Consider the following 25248-nt stretch of genomic DNA (forward strand, 5'->3'; position numbering starts at 1 on the left):
ACAACTTTGCAACATATGACCCCACCTGCCTGGTACAGCAGAGCCGGCACAGCTTTAGAGCACGTCTCAGTGCCCTGGTACAGCAGAGCCGGCACAGCTTTAGAGCACGTCTCAGTGCCCTGGTACAGCAGAGCCGGCACAGTTATAGAGCACACTTCTCAGTGCCCTGGTACAGCAGAGCCGGCACAGTTATAGAGCACACTTCTCAGTGCCCTGGTACAGCAGAGCCGGCACAGTTATAGAGCACACTTCTCAGTGCCCTGGTACAGCAGAGCCGGCACAGTTATAGAGCACACTTCTCAGTGCCCTGGTACAGCAGAGCCGACACAGTTATAGAGCACACTTCTCAGTGCCCTGGTACAGCAGAGCCGGCACAGTTATAGAGCACACTTCTCAGTGCCCTGGTACAGCAGAGCCGACACAGTTATAGAGCACACTTCTCAGTGCCCTGGTACAGCAGAGCCGGCACAGTTATAGAGCACATGTCTCAGTGCCCTGGTACAGCAGAGCCGGCACAGCTAGCTATAGAGCACACTTCTCAGTGCCCTGGTACAGCAGAGCCGGCACAGTTATAGAGCACATGTCTCAGTGCCCTGGTACAGCAGAGCCGGCACAGCTAGCTATAGAGCACACTTCTCAGTGCCCTGGTACAGCAGAGCCGGCACAGTTATAGAGCACATGTCTCAGTGCCCTGGTACAGCAGAGCCGGCACAGCTAGCTATAGAGCACACTTCTCAGTGCCCTGGTACAGCCGAGCCAGCACAGCTATAGAGCACACTTCTCAGTGCCCTGGTACAGCAGAGCCGGCACAGCTATAGAGCACACTTCTCAGTGCCCTGGTACAGCAGAGCCGGCACAGCTATAGAGCACACTTCTTAGTGCCCTGGTACAGCAGAGCCGGCACAGCTATAGAGCACACTTCTCAGTGCCCTGGTACAGCAGAGCCGGCACAGCTATAGAGCACACTTCTCAGTGCCCTGGTACAGCAGAGCCGGCACAGCTATAGAGCACACTTATGGCATAGTACAGTAAAGGTGTGTTAGTCTGTAGGGAGTTTTCTGATAGAGCAGGGAGCAGGCTCATACAGCAGTTTGACTGCATTAAGCACAGCATTGCAGTAGAGCACAGCCAGACTGCAGCTAGTGCTTATTAAGACTGGATATAAGCCAGAGAGTACAGTGCTGGCTCTGTTCCACTTCTGATTGCCTTGTGTTTCCATCGGCTCTGCACAGATCCCTTTGCTTTCTGCCACAGAAACCTGATCCTACACACACAATGCAGAGATGTCTTTTCTCCAGAGCTCTCACATTCTAATATGAGGTCACAAACAATGCTCTGGCTCTGGGAAACTGCCTGGGCCCAGGGACACAAACAAAGGCTTTATAATCAATCAGGGACTTCATTGCTGCAGTCATTATTCTGGATCTGGCTGCCACCCACATTCATACAAATTCTAAATATAGCGTGTTTAGTACAGTCGCTACATTTCTGTATGCTCCGTATTCTCTGTGCAAGGAATGCTGGTGAAACCAGCAGATATTTTATATCCTTGCCCATGGGGTTTATTCACCGGTGGTTTGTTGACCTCTCTGCAGGTGATGAAGGAATGGGAGGAAGCTGAACGCCAGGCAAAGAACCTTCCCAAGGCTGACAAGAAGGCAGTAATACAGGTAATTAACTAGGTAGTAGGGCGCTCAATCACTGGCTCAGTCAGTTATGTAAAAGTCCGGCACAGGTGATTGGTGCAGGGCTTGGTTCATTTTTGTTGTGTGTCCTATTCATGCTAATTAGTAATGAGAAATATCTAGAAATGATCATCAGTTCCATCTACTTAAATGCCTCCTAGAAAGTCATTTTGCCTGAAGGTCAAAGAGGTCTTTTACTCCTCCAGAGTATTGCAGCTATCGGAGAAGTTCACTAAACTGAGTCTACTGTTGACTGGCTTAAAGACCGGATGCACTTTAGTACACAGTTACAGGCCAACAAATAAAAGGTTTGCCTATGTCTTGTTGCCTAGTAGCAATCATTGTAATTGGTTGCTATATTTTTCTAGACCGTTACCAAAATTTGCACACATTACATTGCCACTCAAGATCCGTAACACGGTTGAATAAGCACGCAGGGGTCTCCCCGCTGGAAATCAGTCCTGTGTGCCGAATCTTTCCAATTACCTTGTTGTTATTCCCATCACCTTGTTGTTATTCCCATTGTTCAAAGAGCTCGAACTATTGGAACAGAATGCACTGGCTGACACGGTGTATCAGCAGATTCAAATTTTTCAACCTACTCAAACTTACCGATAATTATATTACCTGAATATTGGTTGGAATTAGCAGCCCACCATACTCACATAGATAATAATATGAAACTATGAATGGCCACAGCCTTTCAGCTACTTATTAGGCTAAAGTTGGCTGTACACCGGCCAATCAAAGTTGCAGACTCCAGAGCTCACATTAATGTGTTCCTTTATGATTCCCTAGGCCCCGTGCCAACTCAAGAGCTCATACTTATGAGTTACTTTCCTGGCTCCCTAGGCCCCCATTATTGTCCAATTGTTGGCCTTGGATCATACCAATTTAGATGGCCAAATAGGGTAAAAATAATATTAACTTTGTGCTATGGCACTTAAGCTGGGTATACTTTATACCAATCCATCTGTTGACTAACTGGCCATACACAGATCTTACTGTACTACTGTGTTGTGCATATATATATATTTTCTTTATCCTACAGTTGTACCTATGTTTTTATACAGTGCCCTTGCTGCTGTACAAATATAGTGGGTTAATTTAGGATAGGAATGTTGTCTAGATGTGTTGGCACCACGCACCGCCTGTTACAGCAAAGAGCACCCGGGATTTGTTAAAAATAGGCAGAATAAATAGCTCAGAGGGAGGAAATTGCCCAAACCGTACCACTTCCACTTATACATTTAAATAATCTAAACTGCTTTCTTTCAGGCTTTCCTGCCAGCGTATTTGCCCAAATGTCATTATTGTAATCAGAACAAAAATGCATCTGCAGCCTTCTTAGTGTAAAACAATTTAATTTACCCCATAATGTTCACTGAGTTGGGTAATTGCAATGAGACAGCTCCAGTAGGGAGCCAACTCACTATTAATCCATGGTACAATCCAGAAAATTCATTAAAACTGTGTTAGTGCAGCACCATTGTCTTCACACTTTAAGGCTTTGTACCAGTCCATGAGTTCATGATGGCATAGCAGCAAATAATCATTTTATTGTTAAAGGGGAAGCTAAATCCAAACGCGCACAGCTTTGGTTCTCCCCCGTTATAGATGTGTCCATCAGAGAAGTGCCAAATGCATAGTGAGCAAGGACATTGTTTCCATGGTACATGGAGTCAGGACCAGCAGTGCAGGAATAGCAAAGGGGCAGCCAGACACGGCTGTCAGCAATTATTAAACTTACAAATAACTGTAAATGTGCTTTCACTGTACAAATCCTTACTTTGCACTTATGCACGACTCTTGAATATACACTCGTCTGTTTATTTGTTCAGCATTTCCAGGAGAAGGTTGAATCCCTAGAACAAGAAGCTGCAAATGAAAGGCAGCAACTGGTTGAGACCCATATGGCACGCGTGGAGGCCATGTTAAACGATCGCCGAAGAATTGCCCTGGAGAACTACATCACTGCTCTGCAAGCTGATCCTCCACGGGTAGGTGAATGTGTATGATAATAACTGGGTCAGAATTATTGTATTAAAGGACATGTTTCACTTTGTATCCCGTTAGGTCCAACCCTCAATGTCTACAAACAGAACTGTGAAATACAGATACCATTGGAAACATGATATATCTAATGGTACATAGTGTAGGCCCTAGATGCCAGGTTATGGGGTGCAACACTGGCCATATTTATCGCCATTGTGTCCCTACCTTAGGGGGTTGTCTATCCAATAAAAAGCTGTTATTGTTATTCTCTATTTATATAGCCAGTGCAACTTACAGTCTAGGATCAGGATGATATATATGGGATGTTATCCGGAAGCCATGCAAAGATAAATATATGATGTTAAAGGAACTCCAACTAGGTCAGGAATTTGATCGTAATGACAAGACCTTGGGCGCAGGATTCAGTAACCCCTCACATGCATTTCTGTTTCTAGACAAATTGCTCTTCCCTACGAAAGAGAAAGTGTCTACTTATCCCTAGTATTTGTCACTGTTATTATGGGAAATTATACCCTTCAAATTAATTACCAGTAAAGAATGTTTGTACATGTTGTTCTTCTTAGGGAAGCTAGTAATTTTATATTATTTATTCATGAAAATTGGAGGTGTCCTGCTGATCATCAGGTGCCAGTGAAATAATGGCCAAAGCTAGAATATAAGTGATCTAGGCAGCAGTCACTGCTATGGAAGGGGCTATTCCTGGCCCTGTTTAACTGGCGACACCCCCTGTATAGCTTAGGCACTCTTTTATGGCGTCTTTCTAATAATAGGAAAAGGGTGTTGGAGGTGAGACAGAAGCTTGGAATAATCTGCCAGTGAGACTATGGCCATATGGGTATGGCACAAATATTCTCATTACATATTAAAGTACACTATCCCTTCAGTGTTTAGAATATTCTAAAGGAGATCTAAGCCTCCCAGGGCATCTATAAGTCAAGGAAATATTCCACACTTAGGAGTCAGTATGGGGCAATGGATATGTTTTGTGTTGTGGGAGTGATGTAATTGGGGAGCGGGCAGAGGTGACATCCCTTCTTTTAAAAGCAATGACAGTAGGAGACCCTTCCTTACTTACTAACTTTGGAATATGGATTTTTATTACCTCTGTTTCTTGCCCCTAGGGAATGGCATTTATCAGCAGAAGTCAGTGAATAAAAGAGCTGACCTGCACCAACCACAGAACACTCTGTCCTGCCTACAGTCTCTCACTGAAACCCGAAATCACTGACCCACTAACTTGTGTAGCTGTCACACTGAGCTTGGAACACAATGCTCTGTTATTGTCCCAACCCAAGCAGACTCTTAACTGAGCATTAACTGTGTGTTAGCTAATGGCTTGCTGTGCTGTAAGGCTGCTATAGGCACACTGGCACTTATGGCAAACTCACTAAGGCAGAGGCACTAGGAAAATCTATGTAAGCTTACAAGTCTGCCAGTCAGATCCTTAGCCAACAGGAGTTCTGACCAATATATTTCCCAATCAGGGGAGTCAGTCCCTGTTTATAGGCTAGTTGGCTGCTAAGGCAGTTCAGGCGGCACAGACTTATAATAATGTGAAGGTTGAATGATTCTAGAGCGTACTCACATCCTTTTGTGCTGTAGTTTTTAAACCCTTTATTGTAAGTGAAACTGAAGCTGAAACCAAAAAAGACTTTAGGGGCCAAATTAAAAGAGACTTACCTATTATGTATTCTCCATTAACTAGATGGTAAAACCAATTGTCTGCTCAGAACATTCCTTCTGTGACACAAGGGTATAAATGACAGAGTGCCCAATCATCTGAGCTTCCCACGTTACTGCCTGCACAGAGGGACATTATACCGACCCGTTATGGATCTAGCATGAAACAAACTCCACTTCATTGGCTCAGATTTGTTTAGTTCACACACCACTTGAATGTTAATGGGGAAGAAAAGCTGGAAATGTCTAATATACCTCTAAATATGATTTTCTGTAGTGCAGATTGAATTCCAGGTGAAAACTGCCTTCCTGCATAGGGAATGGCAAAGGAAGGGGGTCTGGCCTGATGGCATTTGCGCAAGTTCTCCTGGTGACATTACCCTTAGGGGAAGATATAATATGGTCTGTTACATTTCAAGCTACACGTGTGCATTTAGTTATAGTTCAGCATTGGTTTGTGCAGGACTGAAACATTTTTTCAATCGGATATCAGGAAGTAAATATTTTATATAATGGTTTAGCAGATTCCTAGGTATAAATATCAAATTCTTGTTTTAGTCTGGTTTATGGTTCCATTCTGTCTAGCAGTGTGTCCCTTTGGGGGGCCCTATATTTGTAGCTGGCGCAGTTAGTATGTCAGGCTACACCCTGATATTAGGCTTAGTGGAAAGGTTTATTTATTCAGTGAATATAACAATGACGCGCAGCAATTTCGCCTGTAAATGTAGAGAAATGGATAGACCTGTCTGTATAACTGCATGAGGCAGGAATGTTCTTTTTGTAGGGCAGAGCATTTAAGTTGATTAAAGGAGAACTGAACCCTTCACGCCACACCTTCCCACTGTCACTGGCCATCCAATAAATAAACTTAATTAGTTAATATTTCCCTAATGTGTTCAGCCTCCAATCCTGTCCCAAGCCATCCTTCTCCCAGCATTTGGGTACCATTTTGCTGAGTTCCCATTAGCCCATCCATATTGCCACTGTGGTACTATATGAAAACCTATACCAATTGGCACTATGGGTTTCCAGTTCCCTGGTGAACCCCAGTCTGCTCAGCAGAACCAGTTTCTCTTCTGCATTTATAATGTGTTTGTTGACTGACGATTCATGTCATTGTCATTAAATGGAATAACAAACACATCATTGATCTTATTCCTTTTATTCCATCTCTTTTCAGCCCCGCCATGTTTTCAACATGCTGAAGAAATACGTGCGGGCAGAGCAGAAGGACAGACAGCACACTCTCAAACACTTCGAGCATGTCCGAATGGTAGATCCCAAGAAGGCAGCTCAGATCCGATCTCAGGTAATGCAGCGTTCTATGCGTGCCATAGCACTAATGTATTTAAAAGAATTTGGGGCCTGGGACTATACTAGCATCTATCCCTAGGCACCAACAAGATATTGGCATAGCTGAAGTATAGTATTCGCGCTTACACTGAGGTTGGGGGGGGCATTGTTTTGGGGTTTTGTCCTCTCCTCAGTATCAGCACGAGAGGGCCACCACCTCTAAAGCTGCCACCCTAGTAGGGGCCCTCAGGTGCCTATGCAGTAAATACAGGGCGTAGCAGCCAGTGGAGTGCAGTACTAGGGAGCAGCCTCTGTGTACAGCACAGGAAGTCCTGATGTGAGCAAAGGAAGGTTTGGCTCCCTGAGGATGCTGGGAGTTTCAGTGCAACTCTGACTAGAGATCTACAGGTGAATTTCATGCGCCTGGTTCTTCAGTAGGTCCTAGGAGGCAATGGGTACAGAAAAAGCAATGATAACAATGACAGTAGTAGTTTAAAAGACAACACAGCAAATAACCCAAGATCATTAAAATGTTTTGTTTTAGGAAACCCCTTTGCAGCTGTGCCCATATGTGAAATGCATTTGAAAAACATTATCATGATTGTTGGCAGCATGACCATTCAGTAGTATCTTAAAGGCACAGAACTTATTGTACAGCGCTGCGGAATATGTTGGCGCTTTATAAATAAATGTTAATAATAATAAAAAGGGTAGTGCTGTAAGTTATATAGTCATTGTTTCACTATGTAACACTGACTTATTTTTATGGCATAAAATGCTCATTCAGCCACTGTGCTGATTGAGCATTTTATGCCATAAAAACAATTATGAAAGAATGTCTGTTAAAGAAAAATGCCCCAAAATGCAATATTCCCTTCTTGAATATAAAAGTTATGTTGGGCTGTATTTTTATTTTTTGCAATATATCTAGGTGTGCAAAGTCGCACCCGGTAAATGTATATTTATATAATGTAAATGTATATAACCACTCAGAAAATGTGGTTTGGGCATTGCCTGTGTGATAGAAATATGGTTTCCTATTGCTGGGACTGTCTGGGCTCCGGGAACAATCACACTGTGGGCAGATTGTGATCCATGAAGCACAATAACAGATATAAAAAGGCAGGGAAGGGGCACACAGAGTGCAGACTGTGTAGGGGGAGCGAGGCAGTAAAATTGCAGGGTGCAGACATTTCTCAATGAGATCTGCTAAGCAGCTGTTACTCGGCAAAGATGAAACAACTGTTTAATGTGAGTTCTTCTGTTCCCTGGTCTCCCACTGTCCATTTAATGGACCCACAGTGCAGGTTTGTCTGGCTTTTCTTATTGACGCACTGTGGAAGCTTCTCTTTCCATTGCCAGAACTATTCATTTTCATGTATCCGTTATATGGAAACCCATTATCCAGAAAACTCCGAATTACGGGAAGGCCCATCTCCCATTGACTCCATGTTAATTAAATAACTCAAATATTTAAATATTTTAATAATAAAACAGTATTTTGTACTTAATCCCAACTAAGATATAACTAATCCTTTTTGGAGGCAAAACAATCCTATTGGAATTAATGTTTACATTTATTTATAGTAGATTAAAGGAACAGTTCAGTGTAAAATGAAACTGGGTAAAACAGACTGCGCAAAATAAAATATATTTGCAATATAGTTAGTTAGGCAAAAATGTAATCTATAAAGAGTGGAGTGAACAGATGCCTAACATTATAGCCAGAACACTACTTCCTGCTTTCAGCTCACTAACATCTTAGTTAGTCAGTGACTTTAGGGGGGGGCACATGTGACATAAATGTTCAGTTAATTTGTGAGCATGCAGGTCAGATTAAAATGCAAACTAACTGACAGTTATGTCCCATATGGCCCCCCTCAAGTAACTGATTGGTTACTGAAGAGAGCAGTAAAGGAGGAAGTTGTGTTCTGGCTATTATGTTAGACCCTATGTCCTGAGCATTCTGGATAACAGGTCCTATACCTATAATCATTTTCTGGGGCATTGCACGCTTCCCTTAAGCAGGACATACACTGGCAGAATTTTATTGTATTAAATATTTGATATTAGGGTGATCCAATGAAATTGCCTACTTATTATATTAATAGTGGTACAAATGATCTTAAAATTAAGATTACTATTACATCTGTCAAAAGAAGGGACAAACGGATCGTCATCATTAAAAGAAAGTGAATAAAGCCTGCTCAGAATTAAGATTTCTTGTTAAAAATGGCATTTTCAGAAATGTATGGGCTAGTCCTGCAGCTGTTCAGGTACCCACACGTGGTGCACATTGAGTAGGCAAATGTGGGTGCAGCCACGCTAACATAACTATGACACCATTTTAGCCACAGATTTGCATCAGCGTGGACATGGGAAAGGCCCAAAGTGGGGAGCAGGCCCGCGTAGCAGCCAAGGTCTGTGGGGTGGGTCAAGTGGAGCATTTTGTTGGACTTCTCTTGCTCCTAACACCATCTGATGCCAATGTCGGTTTTATGATGATTGATTCGCTTGAAGGATTGATTTGGGCAGGGTAGAAATGCAAGTGGCGTGTAAAGGTCAAGATGGCCCTCGCTTTTTTTTTTTTTTTTGCTTTTGCAAAAGTTAAAAAAGAAATTGTATACTACTGCATTCTACAGTCTGTATTTATGATATAGGATTTATTGCCCCCCATTTGATGTGTAGCTATATGCTAAGATTCTTTTCTCTGCATCTTTCACCATTTTCTATTTGGTCTGTGATTCCTTTAGGTTATGACGCACCTTCGAGTGATCAACGAGAGAATGAACCAGAGCTTCTCACTCCTTTACAAGGTGCCGGCCGTGGCTGAGGAAATCCAAGATGAAGTCGGTAAGCCTGCCCATAGCTTTCTGTACCCTAAACTGAACCCTAAACTGTATGCGTCATACACAGTGGAGACTGGAGATGTGACTTACAGTATTTGATGCTCAGAAACAGAATCATATGCACAAGTGCATTTCTACATGTGTGGGACCTGCCATATCACTTGCCTTATCCAAGGCATTCTCAGTGACCTGAATAGCCAGGATAGCAGAAGGGTTCCATGCTTACAGTTAGTTATGTTCTTTTTCAATACATACCCTAGCAATTAGAAAGGAATATCACTTATTTACTTGGCATTTAGCTAATTACAGTTAGGAGACAGCTGAGAATTCCTTTACTTGTTTCTAGTCACAACTAGACCAGAGGGTAAGATTTGAAAGCTCCATGTTACAAGAATTTTATAGATCATTGTGCAGAAAGAGAAGAAAGGGCTTAGATGTTGCTGCAAGGTTGGGGTCCAAATCTAAGTGGAACAATTTGGAAATCAGAAAAGTCCAATCTAGGACCCTCTAGTAGTTGTTCTGCACCCCAATGACCTATTTTAGTCTATAATAACATACATTTTCACCTTGGGTGTCATTCTGAGATACTGGGGGCCCAAGACAAATCCCCTCTTTGCCCTCGACTAACACAAGCCCTGAGATAGATAGACTCCACAAGGTCTTGGTCTTGGAGGGGAGAAGCTGATCTATTTTTATTATATAAGTACACAGGTTTGCCTTGGTACCTGCAGGGTTTTCAGTTCCCACCAAATGATTACACAGAAGGGATGACCTATTTCTAGTTACACCACGACTGTTTGCCAATCTGTCTTTCCTTTTTTTTTTTTTTCTTTCAGAAAATAGTGTAAGAGATGAAAAAGTCACCTTAAAAACCTACTTTTTTTCAGGGTTAAGATTCTTCCCAAAATAATGTCCTGCAAAAGAGAGACTCAGGAACATTTTGATTCCTGATCTACACATTAAAGTAACATTATCTCTTTGAACCCAGGTTGTTCATATGATTTCTTACACTATTTTCTCTCATTGACGGACATTTTTGTAGAATCAAGAAGAGTGCAGAACTATCAAAAGTCCCCTCCACTATATCCTTGTAATTGTCCATAGTATCTATTAGTAAAATAAGAAGGCAATGAAGCACCATAAATGTCATGAATCAAGCTAGTTGGCCCCTAATGATTCCTCTCCTTACACTGTTCAGATAGTGATTGGTCTCTTTCACCATTGTTTGAGATGCTTTTTCTCCATGCCAAGGTAGCATTGCCACTCTCCAGTGCAGAACAGTCAAGACAGAAATAGTCCTATCAGTATGGCCCTCAGTGTTTGTTTTATTATGCTAACAGCTCTGTACCATTAACTCAGCTTGGTGGGCAGTAGCGTAGGGTGCTGCTTGCTAAGCAACAGAATGAAATGTCATTGCCTAGAAACACTAATAAACCCAAACCCACCCCCCTCTCTTTAGTCTTGGGTCTTTATTAGTAAAGCAAGAATACATTTTATTAGTTGTATGCACTAAAATGCCATTGCCAAGCTGATATTGGTATAACTATATATGCACATGCTAAACAATGAATCATTATATCATATTAGGCAATTCAATTGGTCCTGTCCTTATCCCTTTGTCTGTTGGTACACTGGGTGTTCTGGTTCTGGCCATGTCTCAAGTTTCATTAGATTGTCCTAGTGGGAACTGGTGAGTTTATCAAGGACTGGGTAACATAGGAGGAAATAAAGAAACTGTGGCTTTGTATAGGCTAAGCAGAATCTGCACTTGAAGTAAATCAGGCGTGTATTGTAAAACATGTGGAATATGGTATAGGGAATAGGCTGTAAATATCAAAGCTCACTAGTAGAAATGTGGGGTCCTGGTTCAAGTAGACTCTCCACATCTGACTGGGGGTCCAAGTGCACAGCTAGAGGAAAATATCCAATTTAGTTCCTGCAGAGTTCGGCTGGCACAAAATGGAACACAGACAAAGTTTGCTGCTTAATTATTATAATATGAAAAAGAAAAATTCTTACTTGTTTCGTGCCTCCCTTGAGCACTTAATCAAAGCCTATGATTAAGTGTCCCAGAAAGGCACAAAGCGCATAAGGCCAGAGAGGTAGTCCATACCCAAGAAAACAGACACCAGCCCACACATAGGTGTGAATAAAAGACAAGAGTGTCCTTTGTTACAAAAACATGGTACATAAAAGCTTTGCGCATTTCGTACCATGCCAAACCTGAAGGAGCCCTAAAAGAGACGAAGACGGAAGAACATGTTCCCAAAAAAGGAGACAAGAAATCCTGTGTTTCTATTGATAGAGGACTGTGCAGCGTTTCTGTGAGTGCTTATGGTTGCATTTACATAGACCTTTCTGATAAAGCTTACTTAGTTTTTACCTTTCCTTCTCCTTTAATGGAACACTTTCATACTATTAAGATGCCAAGGGCTGTCACCACCAAGCATAAACAGGGCTCTCCGAAATTCAAATGAAGGACAGCCCAGTATCAGATGTTATCATGGTATTCTCTTGATTACAGACAGTTCCCAGTACAGTAATAGTGTGCCCTCGGTTACTGTATTGTACTTGCTTGAACTCGTTTCTGCTCAAGTCACAAAACCCCGAATGTGTGGCCTGCCTGTAGCCATATAGGCTGTCCTTATTCTAAATGCTCCAAAAACTTGTTGCTAGTACTCGTAAGTCATGTTGTTCTAGTCCTACACTGGTGCGATTAGAGCGATACAGTAATAAAGGTATCTGTATGCGGAATGGCTTAGCGTTGTTTCTTTGAAGTTTAAAGTATACGCGCAGTTGGAAGCATTCGCTTCGCTTCGTGCCCCCTCCATGTTTCCTAAAATAACATCCACTGCGGATTCATTAAAGAAGATGAAAGAGTGCTACATCTTGCATCCTAAATAGCACCAATAAATAGCAGCGATATTACGTTCCTCCCCGTACGGCTCCTGTGGCGCGTGGGTTTTAAGAATATCCAGGCACAGCTCTAACCCATTTTACATGCAGAGATTACGGCCTTGCATGACCCGACAATATAAATGTACTGGGGCTGTGAGGGTAGACTTATCCTCCAACTGGTTGCTAGGCCTTAAAGAGATACCAACACCAGAAATTAAACCTTTTGTAACAATATATTTAGAATATTGCCTTAAAGGGGACCTGTCACCCTAAGACTTAAGTTTTGGAGTTTACAGTCTCAGCCAGCAGGCAGCCACCATTTTGTGTATACTGTTATTAAGGCAAACTGTGTTTTATCCCAAAATCTTATACATTTGCCATCTGAGTGATATCTAGGAAGTGCTGAATGGAAAATGAAAGTAGTTGTAATTGAAAAATCTGAGCTGTCAATCATATATTGCCTGCCCCGCCTCTATGCCGAAGGCATAGAGGCGGGGCAGGCAATATATGATTGACATCTCAGATTTTTAAGTTAATTTATAACAGGAATGGATGATTTAATTAAACAATTTGGATTTCATGTTTATTTTCTAAAGGACTTTAATTATAAAGCTTTTTATGTGTGGGTGACAGGTCCTGATGCTTTTACATTCCCTATCTGATCCCCCATGTTCCTCTATGAGGGGGCGGCCATATTTGTGCAGCCGGAGTCCGTTAGCATTAGAAGCTGTAACTCAACGTGACCTATTTGTTACTTTTAATGTACATTATTATTTTAAAGAGTCATTTTTTAGTGCCCGTATCATTTTAATCCTGACAGCAGATTAGAATAACAATTGAACCCTCACAGTTGATATGGTAGTTGGTTGCCAGGGTCAGTGACCCCAACCACCTGCATTTTTTTTTTTAATGAAGGCAAGGATGGAATGTAGATTCCTAAAACCTTGCAAAATACATAATAAGAGACATATTAAAAAGTTGCTAAGGATAGGTCTATCTACAGTACAGGTATGGGACCTGTTATCCAGAATGCTCGGGACCTGGGGTTTTCCGGATAAGGGATCTTACTGTAATTTGGATCTCCATAACTTAAGTCTACTAAAAATCATTTAAATATTGAATAAACCCAATAGGATTGTTTTGCCTCCAATAAGGATTAATTGTATCTTATTTGGGATCAAGTACAGGTACTGTTTTATTATTACAGAGAAAAGGGAATCATTTAACCATTAAATAAACCCAATAGGGCTGTTCTGCCCCCAATAAGGGGTAATTATATCTTAGTTGGGATCAAGTACAGGTACTGTTTTATTATTACAGAGAAAAGGGAATCATTTAACCATTAAATAAACCCAATAGGGCTGTTCTGCCCCCAATAAGGGGTAATTATATCTTAGTTGGGATCAAGTACAGGTACTGTTTTATTATTACAGAGAAAAGGGAATCATTTAACCATTAAATAAACCCAATAGGGCTGTTCTGCCCCAATAAGGGGTAATTATATCTTAGTTGGGATCAAGTACAGGTACTGTTTTATTATTACAGAGAAAAGGGAATCATTTAACCATTAAATAAACCCAATAGGGCTGTTCTGCCCCCAATAAGGGGTAATTATATCTTAGTTGGGATCAATTACAGGTACTGTTTTATTATTACAGAGAAAAGGGAATCATTTAACCATTAAATAAACCCAATAGGGCTGTTCTGCCCCCAATAAGGGGTAATTATATCTTAGTTGGGATCAAGTACAGGTTCTGTTTTATTATTACAGAGAAAAGGAAATCATTTTTAAAAATTAGAATTATTTGCTTATAATGGAGTCTATGGGAGATGGCCTTTCCGTAATTCGGAACTTTATGAACAACAGGTTTCCGGATAAGGTATCCCATACCTGTATATCATGCTAAGTCTGCTTTATAGAATATCACGCTTATTATTTATATTTATATATATATATAGATTTCCTTCCAGCATGGAATACAGAAATAGGAGGGGAAAAAAAACTCCTTTTCATGTGCAAATTACTGATCAGATTTTGCTCCTAGCGTTTCTCTCTGTGCAATACACGTCTCTTAAATTAATTACTTTGCCATCTTTTGTGAGATATGAACAATAGGGACAGGGCTATTTATGGAAAAAAAACCTTGTGGTGTTTCTCTGTTATCTCCGGAAGGACAGATTGGCTTAGATAATGGTAATTCAAAAGATAGGGACTTATTTTCTTGAAGATGTACCATACAGCTACAATATGCACCCTACATCTGTGCAATATTTCTAGTGTTCAGTGAAACATATTGGTATGGCTTACATCAGGGATCCCCAACCTTTTTTACCCATGAGCCACGTTCAAATGTAAAAAGTTGGGGAGCAACACAAGCATGATATATGTACATGGGGTACCAAATAAGGGCTGTGACTGGTTATTTGGTAACCCCTATCCTTCTAACCAAGAATTAATAAAATAAGCCCCTGCTTTGAGGCCACTGGGAGCAACATCCAAGGGGTTGGGGAGCAACATGTTGCTCACGAGCCATTGGTTGGGGAACACAGGCTTACATTATACTAAAAAAGAAATTCACCTGAGCACACACCTATATAATATATAGCCACGTCTAAATCAAGCATTAGCTCCTCCATTGCCATGTACATAACTTCCCACAATAACATAACACACAGCTAATTTAATGTCTTATAGGCCCACACTTTACTCCAAGGATTTGTTGGGAGATGTTTGCAGCTTTTAGCCACTGTTTGACTTTTCTCCCTGTATTTCAGTGGTCTCGCTCCATCCCACCCACCCAATCCCTAATGGGGCCACTCTCTTGCTTTGCTTTCTTCTCTCTTTTCCTCAATTCCCTCTGCCCTGGTGGTCCATCTACCTTTTTGCTAATGTCTGTGTCCTTTGTGGTTTCTCCCCCTCCTACCTGTCTTTTTCTCCATTTGAGCCCTGCGGTCGTCTTCCATGTTGGCCCCTTGTGCCCTGCTCCACACGTTTCTATGGAATCTGTCATCTACAGCTTCTACAATGTGCCGTCTGTTTCCTTTAAACCACCAAAATGACTTGGGTCTAACATATAGGAGTGTTGGGCATTGCTTCTTTTTTTTATCCTATGATCAGAAGCCTCATAGGAAAAAAAATACTGAGCTGTGTAAAGAAAGTTCCCATAATGCCTCGCTCCTGCACCCAGACCAAGACTGGTGTACATGCTCAGTTAGTAAGACTATGAGGAAGCTTTCTGCTGATTGGCTCAGATCCACATTCCTAAGGGGGGGGTGAGTTCTTAGCATTCTTGGGGGAGGGGGGAGCAGGAGAGAGCTGCATGTCTCTGGCACAGGAAAACAAAGAGACAACAAATCTTTTGATAGAGGACTGCAGCGTTTCTGTGAGTGCTTATGGCTGTATTTACATGGACCTTTCTGATAAAGCTTACTTAGTTTTTACCTTTCCTTCTTTAAGCATACTTGTTCGTGCAATTTGTTTTATTTTAGAACTTAAACCCTGAGAATCAAACTGGAGTAACTTTTAGAAGCTTCTAGTGTATATAACCTCTGTTTTGTGTGAGAACTTAAACACAGCATAATGTTTGGGCCACAAATTTCCCTCTAGCATTGACAAATATTCCCTTTTTTCTATGTTAGCAGACATTTCCCAAGCAGCAAAGTCTTGTCCCTGTGCCAATTAACGTTACATTTTTGCTGCAACTGCAGGATGGGTTTGCGGCTCTAATGCTTATTTTTGGAGCCTACATCCTGTATAATTTGCTTGTGTACAATCTGAGATATGATCAGAGCCCATGCTGGCTTTCCAAGCTCACCCTCCTCTTTATAAGAGAATCACAGCTCATTAGAAGCTTTTCTGCCTTTTAAATCTCTGTGGGGGAAACCTGCCAACTTACTAGAGCAAATCTCCACTTCTGCCCCGCTCGGGAAGCGATTAACATACAAGAATCTTTGAAAATTAGCTTTTTGTTTGTCTTTCCCGATATCCAGAGCTTTGCGTTTCACAATGTAGCCTTTATGGGCATTTCTAAAAAAAATATTAACGTTACTTGGATACAAATCACAGTCTTGGGCTCCCGGTGCCTCTATTCTCCATCCAATTATTTAAGCCTATCCTGCCTCTACTGTTATGGCACAGTTATTACTCTAGGGTGTTATCCACCTCGTAGTCTAAGTGATGCCAATTAGAAATTGCTTGAAGGAAGATTTAATCCAGCAAGTTGCCTATTCATCATCATCTCTGTTCTCAAATAAATTGATTGGATGGGGAATGCATCAAGGCGATATTACTGCGCCACCTGGAATACTTAAATGCAAAGAGTATTCTAATTCGCAGTCATTTTCTGTTATATTTTTAGAAAACAACCTTTGTATCACATTAGGCCTGATTAGATTTTAAGGCTAACGTTCCATGGAGTGATTAGTTGCCCACAATATATCTCTGCTACAGCGGGCGACTAATCTCTCCGAAATGCCTTTCCACCGGCAGCAAAGGTAATCACCAGAGGAAAGGCCTACTCATCGCTTAAGCCTGTTTAGGCCTTTCAACTTCATTATGGGGGTAGGATTCATTTCAAGATATTATTTTTCCGGTTTCAGAAGAACTATTCCAAAAGGAGCAAAACTACTCGGATGACATGGTGTCCAACATGGTGAGCGACCACAGAATCAGCTATGGAAACGATGCCCTTATGCCTTCTCTCACCGAGACCAAGACCACCGTCGAGCTTCTTCCAGTAGATGGAGAGTTCAACGTAGAGGACCTGCAGCCCTGGCATTCATTCGGTGTGGACTCCGTTCCTGCAAATACTGAGAACGAAGGTATGGGGGGGGGGGGGATGGGGGGGCACATAATGGCTTGGTAGCTTGCCCCCTGCAGTGTGCCCAGGTTTTTCAGCATGTCCCTATATTATCTGTTTGTTGTGTGTTCTGCATGAATATTTAACCTTCCCATGATTAGCTCAGAACCATGTTAGCTTTTATTCAATATAATCTAGTGGCAAATCACACGAGTATACAAGAACAGATAATACAAAGTCACGTAGGTTACAGGGTTGTCCAGCTGCAGAGGGATTGCTGTATAACCTGCCTATTTAGTAACCTTCAAGAGCCATGGAGGTTTCCTAATGCAAAACATGATCAAATAAATACACATAGATGCTAAAGTGAGATGTTTCCTTTTTTTATTATGTGTATATTTAGATATAAACCAGTACTAAAATATATTGACACAAAATCTTTAATCATTTTGAGCATGGAAACAAAATGCTTATTTTAAATGCACTGGATATAATGTACATGTTCTGCTACCGCTATGGAGAAAAATTGTGCTTAGTTACATAGTTATAATGGGTTGAAAAAGGACCAAAGCCCATCAAGTTCAACCTGTGTAGTGCACATATATACACACACCAACCTATCTATACATTCACATATATAAACTATATAAACTACCTATACTAGATAGTTGTAGATCTAAAGATTACAATAGCCTTGGATATTATGCTTCCAAGCCCCTCTTAACAGAATCTGCCATCACTAAATTAAGGAAATTGGGATATTTCAGACAGGAAGTTGTGTTGGATTGTGTTACAGGGCATCACAAAGAGACAGTCTGTAGAATAATTCTTCCATTTGTGCAAATGCCCCAGCGACATGTTATTTTCCTCCTTCCTCCCTGTTTGCAAATTGCCTATTATAATTTGCGTGTGCTTGTGTTTTTGCTGCATGTTCCCAGTCGAACCAGTGGACGCCCGCCCTGCTGCAGATAGAGGGCTCACTACACGGCCAGGTATGTATTTGCTAAAAACCTGTGTGCGGTTAGCCAGCATGGAAAGCAATGTCATTCGGCACCGGGCGCACTTGTTCTGCTCTGGGGTAGCACGTTCCCTACCGCTATGAATGCTGCACGGTCTGCATGTTACAACATGGATCATTACACACGTGTAAGAGTATTAATTGCTGCCCCATTGATTAGGGCCCCCATACCGTATATACAATGCAGCAGTTATGATAGATAGAGGGCTGAAGTTGAGATACAAACGGATACAGCAAAATAAATCTATTTTTTTTTTTTATCTAAGCCTCCTCTTATGATTTATAGTCAGTGGGAGATCAATTCAATCTTGAGAAGGAACAGGCAGAAATTCCTAGACCAGCCATGCATGCTAGCGTCCAGGTTTGTTGGGTTCCACAGTCATGCGGGTTTCATATACATCAAAATGAGTTATTCTCTATGCAGGCTATGAATATACACCTGTTGATCGGCTGCCCTGTATTCGCTAATAAATGAAAGTATTTGCTTCCTCAACATCTCTGGTGTTTTTCCTTCCACAGGCTCAGGACTTACTAATATTAAAACAGAAGAAATCTCCGAGGTCAAAATGGATTCTGAATACAGACACGATGCCGCCTATGAAGTGCACCATCAGAAACTGGTAAGTGATGTGCTGTGAGAAATGGCTGTGGGGGGAGTGGTGTCCTTAGGCACCGCCCACTTTGGGAACAGGCATGTCCATTAGCAGTCAAAGAAAACCATGACACCACAATGTCTTCCATATTATAGCTGTTATGTGTTATATATATTTCAAATATTTCAATTGCTACTATATATATATATATATATAATATATAAATAATATGTTTGGGCACCGATGCTTATTGTAATGTCAAGGAACCCTTTAATCAATCCCAAAAAAAGGGACCACAGCTGTAGCCACTAATATAGATAAAAAAGTGTGAGATGAGGATGATTTGGGGCATACTGATGCTGTGGGGGGGTGGGAAGGACGTGGCAGTGGAAGACAACAGAAGCCATTGCCCGGAGGTTAAATATAGCTGCCATGTCACAATAACCTTGTGTTTTCTTATAAGAAACATTATTTTGTCTTGCAGGTCTTCTTTGCCGAAGAAGTGGGATCAAACAAAGGAGCCATCATAGGTCTGATGGTGGGAGGCGTTGTCATAGCAACAGTGATAGTCATCACTTTAGTGATGCTGAAGAAGAAGCAGTACACAACGATCCATCATGGTGTAGTAGAGGTAAGGAATGTGCCGGCCGGGTTCCTGCTAAGTCCCTAATGATGGCAGCACAGCTTGGGTATATAAATCAGCATCTGCCATTCTTTCCTTTGTATCCTTGTCATGGGGGGCACCCCGCTCACTCTGTCATATTCAATCACAGCTATAAGGGCCTAACCTTGTCACAAACTATGAGCATCACTGGGGGCGCCTGGAAGTCTTGTCACTGGGGATATTTATGTGCAGCGGCCATAAGGTCAATACTTTACATGCTGTATTGATCAGTTAATGCATCAGCCCCAGCTCACAGAGGCCCAGTACTGATCCATAAATCTTGAGCCCTGCTGGGCTCCGGGCCTGTTAGAATGTTGCCTCAAACCCTGTGTATCGGTACGTTGCATGATGGATAAGCGAGCAGGACGTGGGTCATTACCTAGTAATGTTTTGAACCTTTATCAGATTTAGCCTCTGGTTCAAACTACAATGATCCATTTGTTTGGCCCACTGGCTAACAATCAGATCATAATAGTGGCCCATGTAGACATATAAGTTGTGGGCTGCATTTTTTTTGAAAGCTGCCTTTTAGATATCTGCCTGGCAAGCCTCTGGTAAGGCCCCTTACACAGGCCGCTGTTACTGGCCCATGAATGGCCAGCATTACCAGGGCTCATATCACATGGAGCCCAAGTGATTCTTGCCTGACAGTAGGGATGTGTCATAGGCAGTATGCTTTGCTACCAAATGCACCCCAAATGCGCTTGATTGCCACACTTCTCCCTACAAGGACCATGTGATCAAACTCCTTGCATTTAATGGCACCTATCTCCTACAAATTGTCCCTGTGCCCCTATTGTGCAGGTTATAATTGCCCCCTGTTGAGCTCTTGCACTGGGAGGGAGCCATGTTAGGGTACGCCCATATTAAGCGAGTGCCCTCTTGCTCTATATACACTTGTGGGTCTCCCGGTCCTACATCACATGTATGCACATACCATGCCAACTGGGACACTCCCTAAATATGCACGTGTCCCCCAATATGTCCGCCCACGCCTGGAGCTTCCTTTTGTGCAGGGGCCAGGGGGCCTTGATAGGCACTTTCTTTAGAAAAAAGGTATTGTTTCCCCCATGCCATATTTATTCCTGCTATGTAATTTACAATAGCTCCTCCCCTGTTTGCATTGTCGCCATGCAAAGCACAGCGTACGTTTGTGGTGATATATAAATAAATACAACTATATGGCCATCAGTTAGTTGTATGGCCATATAATGGGCGACGACAGGCCCGGTACCTTAATGGCCACATTCTGGTTCTGGTTCAGTCTAGGCTATTGGATCTTCAGGAAGTGAAGACGAGCTGTGGCTTCTCTTCTATGCACCATACGCCCCCCACATGGTACATCAGCATGGAAAAAATCTGGCTTGGCAGAACTTAGTAAACCAATCCCCAAGCTGACATACATGCCCAGACAGCCAAAATGGTTCTGAAACGGAACCACTGCATCTGAGAAGCTAGGACTTTGTGCTATTAAAGCAGTGGACTCTTTCCCCTTTGCACAGAAGCAGTAACTCATAGCAACCAATAAGATCTTTGCTTTTAAACAGGTGACCCGTAAATGCTACCTGTTGATTGGTCGCAATGGGTTACTTCTCCTTGGTGCCTTTTATTATATAACCTCGTTTGGGTCCAAGACCATTCCCTCCCAATAATACTCGATTCCTTTTCCAACAGGTGGATGCCGCCGTGACACCAGAAGAGCGCCACCTCACCAAGATGCAACAGAACGGCTACGAGAACCCAACATACAAGTTCTTCGAACAGATGCAGAACTAAGATCTCCGTGCAGCCGGCGGTGGTGGTGGGGGGGCCCCTCTCGAATCAGACAGCCTCACCGCTCGCCGGCGTTCCGCTCTATACATATATAAATATAGGAAAACAGAAAAAAAAAGAGTCATCTTGTTGAGAGAATTAAAAACACAAACCACACCCATCCACCGCCGTTTCATCATTTTCCTCCTTTTCCCGCCTTTTTTGACAGCTGTGCTGTAACACAAAGTAGATGCTTGAACCCCGAAACGAATAAGTGCGCAATCAGTAAGCGTATTCTCTTAACATTTGCGTCTCGGCGCCACATTATCAATGAATGTTTTTGTGTACTGTAAGGAGTTTAGCTGTCTCGAACTAATGCATGCCTAGCCCCCCTCTCCCCATTATTTATCATGTTGTTCCAGTTGTATATTATTCTTGTGATTTGTGACAAAAACAACAAAAAAAACAAAAACCTGATGAAGTCCTGATCGAAATCTGCTTTACAAATGACAAGGGATGGCATTTTATGTATGTAAGGCTCCGCTGCTTCCCTTCGCCCAGTACCATTTCTTTTCTAACGCCGCTATGCATTTGAAATTTCCGTTTTTGTTTTTTTTTTACGTATTCCATTAAATCGACCGATTTTATTATTTTTTTTTTTTTTGTTCTCTCTATCTACCGTGTTCTTGTACAGATCGTTCTCCTGTGTTAGTGGTGTAGAAAATCATGGGAATTACACATTCGTTTCTTTGTGCCTGTTTTATGTGCACACTTTAGGAATTGCGAAAAAAAAAAGGAAAAAAAATCAAAATCACAAAAAAAAAAAATCTATATATAAAAAGTATAATTTTTTTTTTCTTTTTCATGTACCTTTTTTTTTTTCTTTTGAGCTCAAACCTCATTTAGTACTGGATGTGCCTGCGACACAATGTTTTGCAGTTCCTTCCAGCTTTTAAGGGGGGTTGTTGGACGTCTCTCTTGTAATTCTAAGCACTTTTTTTAGGGAAAGGAAAAAAGTGCCCAGCTGGTTGAAAATTAGCAGAGATTCTTTACAAAAATTAAAAAAAAAAAACTTTCTGCTGGATGATTGTACAGAATCATTGCTTATGAACTAATAGCTTTCTACACTGTGTTACATAAATAAATTTAAAAAAAAAATCGGACTTATTGGCATGGCCTCTGTTTTTGTGTGTGATTGCAAACCTCCGTTCCTCTGCCATTTCTCCGCCCCTTTTTCCTCCGTCCAAAATTTGACACAGACTTCAGGGGATTTAAAAAAAAAAAAAGAAACAGGAGAATGCTATTGGATGAAAGGAGACGGGGGAAAGAAGCCAAGTTGGGGTAACTCCTGGAAATATAGGGGGGTTGACATCTCTAGCAATGACTGATGGGTGCAATATTATGTATTTGAGAATGAGATGCTCATTAAGATATTTTGGGGGCCCTATAGTGTGACTCCTTTGCCTGTTAAGGTATTCCGTATATACTCGAGTATAAGCCAATCCAAATATAAGCCGAGGTACCTAATTTTACTTAAGAAAACTGGAAAAACGTATTGACTCGAGTATAAGCCTAGGGTGGGAAATGCAGCCGCTACTGATAAGTTTTAATAATCAAAATAAATACCAATAAAATGACATTAATTGAGGCATCAGTGGGGTATATGTTATTCAATATTTATTTGAAAGAAAAACAGTAAACTAGCTCTGTAAGTGGAGAAGAGGGTCAACAAAAACAATATGAGTACTACCCCACGCTCATTGCACATTGGCAAACTGGCAGCAGACCCGGTCCCGGAGGGATGTAAGGGGGAATAAGTATTGCTAGTGGGAGCCTAGGCCAGGGCACTGGAGGGTCTGGTTGCAGGTGGCCTAATTTGCACACAAAGGACAGAGGGTGCTAGTCTAGAGGGACCCATAGCACCCGACTCGAGTATAAGCCGAGGGTGGGAAATGCAGCAGCTACTGCTAAGTTTTAATAATCAAAATAAATACCAATACAATTACATTAATTGAGGCATCAGTGGGGTATATGTTTTTAAATATATCAAAGAAAAACAGTAAACTAGCTCTGTAAGTGGAGAAGAGGGTCAACTGAAACAATATGGTATCAACAATGACACCTTAAGAGTACTACCCCCTTAGCTCAATCAGCAAGCAAGCTAAAACACAAAGAGTTAAAAATCCTTCAAAACTATATATAGTTTATACGGAATATAAAGTGTAATGTCTAGTGCAGAATGGGACAGGCGAGGCTGGTAGATGAAGATGAATTTGGGAGCGGGCCAGGGCACTGGCGGGTCTGGTTGCGGGTGGCCTAATTTGCACACAAAGGACAAGAGGGTGCTAGTCTGGAGGGACCCATGGCACCCGACTCGAGTATAAGCCGAGGGTGACTTTTTCAGCACATATTGGGTGCTGAAAAACTAGGCTTATACTCGATTATATACAGTATATTAGGGACTCCTGTGGCACATCCTGCTGCTCTGCTTCCAGCACTAGCGGGTGGAGGAGTTCAATCATCTATCCAATCCCTTTGCATTAGTGATGTGAAGGCCGGTCCACAACCCACAGGTGCGGGTGAAGTCCTTCTGCCTCCCTCCCTGCCCGCGACCTAACTGGGTTTGGCGGGTTTAATAACTGTTTTAATGATTTTTTGCAGACTTAAGGTATGGAGATCTAAATTACGGAAAGATCCCTTATCTGGAAAACCTCAGGTCCAAAACAGTCTGGATAACAGGTCCTATACCTGTAGAATCTGTGCTGGCTTCTTTATCCTGGATTGAAAAAAAAAATCCCAAGGCACATTGTTTAGCCTGAAAAGCAAATTGATCAAAGGTGTGCTCTTTGCTTCTCTTTCAGCCCATATTGGTGCCCCACACTGGTACCCTGCTGCCCCCCACTATGTGCTCATAATAGAAAGTAGGAATATGTCCCCTACTTCATATCACCAAAACACTATTCTGTTTGTATGTAATTCAGCAGAGGGAATAAGCTGCCATTAAGCAGACTGGATAATTACGTTAGTAGCAGAGATGCCGTGTGGTTAAACCATATAAGACTGTTTGTCGGCCGCAGAGAACATTGCTTTTCACATTCTGATCTGCGCTACGATGATTACGTTCATAATATTTTATGTAGCACAGTTTGCAGCGATCACCGAGGCGGCTATTTTAGTCCCCTCTGAAAAAGGGAATCTGTAAAGTAATTGCTACAATTTTGCAGTTTGTTGGCCTCCCAGAGTGAAGGATAGATTATAGCGCGGGAGAGGGATAGAGAGAATGGTTCCCAGTGAGAGGTGTAATGAGTGACTGTATAACTGGGAGAGGTTGGCCAACTGGTTCCTGTGGGCCGGGGGGTTGGGAACGGTAGCCCAGCATCTTGCCATTAGGGCGTTATGATTTTCTGGTAGCCATTGGGACAGCAGTGCCTAGCCTAAACTATATTTATAGCTTCATATGGGGTGTATATAATGCTAGTAAAGGGTCTCTTTTGATTCTTTTTATATTTGGTGAATTTGTAGCATTTTACCCACCGCCAGACATCAGTCATTTATTAGACTCTTTCCTACATAATATAAGAATTGCATTGATATTCTAGGTTGTACCTACTGGGCATGCTCAGAACTCCTGTACCTCCCAGACCAGAGTGACCAGGGACACGTGTGATAAATACATGTTACATACATGTTGTATTTAAAATAAAGTGTGGTCCGTTCAGCCCTGATACCTGGATTTTTTAGATGTGTCCCTGAATTTTCAAGTGATCTGGTCACACAATCCCAGAATTAATATCCCCTTAATGTTACAACTTGTGGGCCTGACATTTATATAAACACACCAAAGAGCAATGTGGCCCCTGATTCAGTAGGCTGCTAAATATAAATTTTTCTTTCATAAAGGATACACCAATATATTTCTTAAATATATATCAACATCATGGCAACTCAATGTGTGGTTGGTTGCTTTGGTGGGGGTTCTAGCTACCAATTTTCTTATTTCA

At 41.8% G+C, this 25248-nt stretch overlaps 1 protein-coding gene across 7 annotated transcripts in view; it reads left to right on the forward strand.

The window, feature by feature from the left end:
- app (amyloid beta precursor protein) overlaps window positions 1–22410 on the forward strand; it is a 117292-nt gene extending 94882 nt beyond the window's left edge. For 3 of the 7 annotated variants that reach the window (XM_012956721.1, XM_012956724.1, XM_012956725.1), the window contains 9 exons: window positions 1596–1670; window positions 3527–3685; window positions 6562–6690; window positions 9428–9527; window positions 17021–17242; window positions 18159–18212; window positions 18758–18858; window positions 19316–19462; window positions 21170–22410. In XM_012956721.1, the coding sequence (XP_012812175.1) occupies window positions 1596–1670; window positions 3527–3685; window positions 6562–6690; window positions 9428–9527; window positions 17021–17242; window positions 18159–18212; window positions 18758–18858; window positions 19316–19462; window positions 21170–21271 (1089 nt within the window). In that variant the 3' untranslated portion in view covers window positions 21272–22410. The remainder of the gene's footprint in view (window positions 1–1595; window positions 1671–3526; window positions 3686–6561; window positions 6691–9427; window positions 9528–17020; window positions 17243–18158; window positions 18213–18757; window positions 18859–19315; window positions 19463–21169) is intronic. The other 4 variants (XM_012956722.1, XM_012956723.1, XM_012956726.1 and 1 more) reach the window with 2 other exon arrangements.
- The last annotated feature ends 2838 nt before the right edge of the window (window positions 22411–25248 follow it).

This window comes from Xenopus tropicalis, chromosome 2 (assembly GCF_000004195.4).
Source record: "Xenopus tropicalis strain Nigerian chromosome 2, UCB_Xtro_10.0, whole genome shotgun sequence".
Taxonomy (NCBI): domain Eukaryota; kingdom Metazoa; phylum Chordata; class Amphibia; order Anura; family Pipidae; genus Xenopus; species Xenopus tropicalis.